The sequence below is a fragment of the Cicer arietinum genome, chromosome 5 (genome assembly GCF_000331145.2).
Source record: "Cicer arietinum cultivar CDC Frontier isolate Library 1 chromosome 5, Cicar.CDCFrontier_v2.0, whole genome shotgun sequence".
Taxonomy (NCBI): domain Eukaryota; kingdom Viridiplantae; phylum Streptophyta; class Magnoliopsida; order Fabales; family Fabaceae; genus Cicer; species Cicer arietinum.
In genome coordinates this window covers 61506791-61511495 of record NC_021164.2, presented here as the reverse complement: position 1 = coordinate 61511495, position 4705 = coordinate 61506791, and the positions used below count along the sequence as shown (strand labels likewise).

At 30.1% G+C, this 4705-nt stretch overlaps 1 protein-coding gene across 1 annotated transcript; it reads left to right on the top strand.

Moving 5' to 3' along the window:
• Window positions 1-795: 795 nt before the first annotated feature.
• Window positions 796-3195, top strand: LOC101499495 (probable pectate lyase 5). The gene is made up of 4 exons (XM_004501782.4): window positions 796-981; window positions 1079-1825; window positions 2484-2622; window positions 2714-3195. Exons 1-4 carry the CDS (start codon window positions 866-868, stop codon window positions 2933-2935), a joined length of 1224 nt encoding a protein of 407 aa, XP_004501839.1. The 5' UTR covers window positions 796-865; the 3' UTR covers window positions 2936-3195.
• Window positions 3196-4705: the final 1510 nt, after the last annotated feature.

Sequence of the window (4705 nt, the reverse complement as noted above, 5' to 3'; positions counted from 1 at the left end):
TAAGAAAAACTTGTTTACTAAATAAATGTCTTTTAATCTAATAAATTATAAATTAGTTTATGGGCATTACAAATAGTGGCTAAGTATGAAGAAAGATAAGCATGTGTAGTTCGAATTCGCAGTCTAGCATATAAAATGTAGTATTACCCATTACTTCATTATTACGCAAAGCATGTCAAGCAGAGGCTTATACTATCCGTCTCATTAATTGATCAAAGTTTTCAATCAATATCGCGTGATTCCGGCTTAGTTTCATTATTAGTTCTCATTTTCTCAACGATCATGCAAGGACACTCAGTAATTTTGCAATGGAAGAAAAAATGAACTTGTTAAATACATCGTCGTCCGAACGGGACCCCCGCATGCTATTGAACAATCAATTACTTATATCTCCCTCTAATCTGAAGTATATAGATACATAATACGGTTGGTAAAACCGTAGGAGTAATTAAGTACCCTCCCAAAGCAGTTGTAGAATTGTACAAGTAACTTTACACATTAGTCTAATTTAATGTCTACGAACTCATAAGTCTATGTGTACACATATAACCAAACATTAATTTAATTATAGTTAAAGAAGGTAACATGATTTCACTGTATATATCCCTTTAATTTTGTTACATCATTCCCTTTTTCAATCTTCCACCATCAATTAGGCCTCGCTTAACGGCCGAAACTACCAATAAGATATATCCCGTGAAACAAGAAATTAGGAAACATTTGGGTCCCATATGTTTAGTTTAATCACGCCATTTAGCCTAGCTTATAATCTCTTTATATACACCCCCTCTTACTTACACTACTTCTCACACCTCTCTCTGGCCTTCTCCCAAGTCCCACCTATCTATAGGAGGATCCATCCAACATGATCACAAATACTCCTTTCTCTTTTCTTTTTTTCCTCTTCTCTCTTCTCACTCCTACCCTCATTTCCTCTTCCTCTCTTCAAAACCCTCAATTGGTTGTCCAAGAGGTAAACAGGTAATTAATTAAACATACATTCTCCACCACTTAAATTAATTACATTAAATAGAGAGTCCAAATCCTTATTTTAAATATATTTTTATTTTTATTGCAGGAAAATCAATGCCTCTGTATCTAGGAGGAAGTTAGGGTACCTATCATGTGGGAGTGGAAACCCCATTGATGATTGTTGGAGGTGTGACTCCAATTGGGAGAAGAACAGACAAAGGCTAGCAGATTGTGCAATTGGATTCGGCAAAAACGCCATAGGTGGAAGAGATGGTAAAATTTACGTGGTAAACGACGACAGCGACAACGACGCAGTGAACCCGAAGCCGGGTACACTCCGTTACGCCGTGATCCAAAACGAACCGTTATGGATAATTTTCGCAAGAGACATGGTAATCAAATTAAAAGAAGAATTAATAATGAATTCTTTCAAAACAATTGATGGTAGAGGTGCTAGTGTGCACATTGCTGGTGGTCCATGCATTACTATACAATATGTGACTAATGTTATAATCCATGGTATTAATATACATGATTGTAAACAAGGTGGGAATGCTATGGTGAGGGACTCCCCAGGGCACTATGGGTGGAGGACAGTATCGGACGGTGATGGTGTGTCTATCTTTGGTGGAAGTCATGTTTGGGTGGATCATTGTTCTTTGTCTAATTGTAATGATGGTTTGATTGATGCTATTCATGGGTCCACTGCTATAACCATTTCTAACAATTACATGACACATCATGATAAGGTTATGTTGTTGGGTCATAGTGATTCTTATACGGAAGATAGGAATATGCAAGTTACAATTGCTTTTAACCATTTTGGTGAAGGCCTCGTTCAAAGAATGCCAAGGTAAAATTTATTTTTTTATTAAATTCTTCCAAAAATATACATTTGTTTTTCTAAAAGTATGTTTGAAATAAACTCGTTGACGCAGGTTGGTTAATAAACTTAAATAAATGTTAATTTGATTGAGAGGATTTGAGTGTGAACCATAACTACAATTATCATTGGTCACGATTTATGTTCAATTACTAAGGTCTTTATCATATTTCGGTCAAATTCTGGAATTTTGAATTGATGTATATAATTAGAATAAAATCGTATAATATATTTTTTATAAAATCTAACTAGTTTATCTCTTTTTATTTTTCTCTATTTTATTTTATTCTTTTATATTACCAATTTAAATGTTGGCTTAATTTCAATTTTAATTTTCATAGTTTTTTATATTCATGAAAATAATTTCTCTATTTTCAAATCGATCTTTTAAGTCCTTTAATTATTATATTTATTACAATTTTAGTCATAATTTATATTTTTAGTTTCTAAAACTGATTTTTTTAGAAGTATTTTGGTGAGCGTGTTAAAATAATAAATATACTTTAATGCAAATTGAAAAAGAAGAAATCGATGTGGGGCAAACCGAATTTGTGACTTATTTGAAATCTCTTTAATCAATTCGTGGGTCCAAAGTATCGTTGTAAGTTTGAAAATGTGAAATTTGCAGGTGTAGGCTTGGATATTTCCATGTGGTGAACAATGACTACACTCACTGGGAAATGTATGCCATTGGTGGAAGTGCTAATCCAACCATCAACAGCCAAGGCAACAGATTTGTTGCTCCCAATGACAGATTCAGCAAAGAGGTAACTTTAATACTTTTTTCTGTTCATTGTTGAATTAAAATTTAGTCAATAAAATAAAATGTATAATTGATGAAATTTGGTTTAATCGCAGGTGACAAAGTATGAAGATGCATCAGAGAGTGAATGGAAGAATTGGAACTGGAGATCAGAAGGGGATTTAATGTTAAACGGTGCATTTTTTACTGCATCGGGTGCTGAATCTTCATCTAGTTATGCAAGAGCTTCAAGCTTAAGTGCTAGACCATCTTCACTTGTCGGTTCCATAACAGTTGCTGCTGGTACACTTAACTGTAAGAAAGGTTCACCTTGCTAACTACGACGAGGCTATATTAAATGGCCTATACATAAATTATAATGTGGTCAATCTAGCTATACCTTAGGAGGATTTACTTTTCGTCCTCCTCTGCTTTTTTCCTAGATTTTTTCTGTTCTTGTCATTTTTATTTTTTATGATTACAACCTCTACTTGTTACTCTCAGAAACCAGATCAATTCAAGAGAAAAACAAGTGCAGAAGTGTTGATATAATTATTGTTGTTAATGTTATTTTTATGTACAAAAGTTGATACTATTATTACGCGTGTGTTCTTTATTCTGTTTCTCTAGTTATCCGTGACCGACACATGCGGAGACGAGTGTTTGATTGATGACCAAGACCTCAAACCCAATAAAGGAAAGACACGTACATACACAATAATAGAAAAATCCAATCGAAATCAAATATCATCTAATCCCATCAACCTGTTTTTTCAAACAATTTTTATCTACTGTGGGGTGGACACTTTTTCATTTTAGTAATAACGTGAATGATACCTTAAATCATCTTTTAATCGAGTAATTTAAAATTTTAATGAAACTTCATGACAAAACCTTTCTTGTATTTATCAGGAGATAATGTCTAAATCGATAAATAAAATAAGAGAAGATTAATGTTATTTAAAATTCAACTCTTTCATATAATATTAATTAAGTTATTATTTTCATTATAAGGTTTTTTTTAAATAATTCAATTTTTTTTTAATATTAAATTACTTCTTTTTGAAAAATATTTTTTTTTTTAGTTATAAGTTACTTTTGCAAATACTGACTTCTTTAATTAAGTAATTCTTAATTTATAAAGACGACTTTCTTAAAGAATTTTTTTTCTTTTAATTTTTCAATTTTTTTAAAATTAATAATATATAATATAATATAATATATTTATAAAAAAACAACAATACAAATGTTAAACCTCGTAGATTGAGTAGAATTGTCGTTAATATTTAGATAGCTTTTTCGAGTAGGACTAACTAACCTACATAGTTTATATTTTCTTAAGATTTTTTCTCTAACGTCTATTTCAGTTTTAATATAAATATTATTTTGATGACATTTTTTGGATAGATACTATAAGAGAAAAAATGTCAAGAAAATACAGACTATATTGGTTAATTGATCATACTCGAAAATATTATTCTAATGTTATAGACAACTCTAGTCAATCTACAAATCTAAAATTTTTTGTGTTATTTTTTTATGAATGATTTATATATATATATATATTAATTAAAAAAAATTCTTAAAGAAGTCGCTTTTACAAATTCGAATTTTTTTAAAAAAAGTCGTCATTTGCAAACGCGACTTATAATTAAAAAAAATATTTTAATATATAATTTTTAAAATAGGGTAATTTGGTAATTTTTTTTAAATAAAGAATATTGAAAAAAAAAACACCTAATTATAAAAATGGGAAGAATTGTTATCTTTTATTTCTAAAAAATATCATTAATATTTTAGATGATTTTTAAATGCTCATCTAAATATTACATCACTTACAATTTGCCATAATAATGCATCTATAATTTATTGGAGATACGGATGAAATAAGACAAAAGAATGTACAATCTGATTAGAAGGCCATTTGGATATACTAATTGTACTATATCAATTAGTTAATTCTTATGTCACCGATCACCATCACCTATGCTATTGAGGAAGATTACCCGATAAATATTGCATTTGAATGTTACTATTTTCTATTAGAAAATGAAAATTAAATATAATTACAATGGCTGATTAATCAGATTTACAAGTGAATGCTGGAG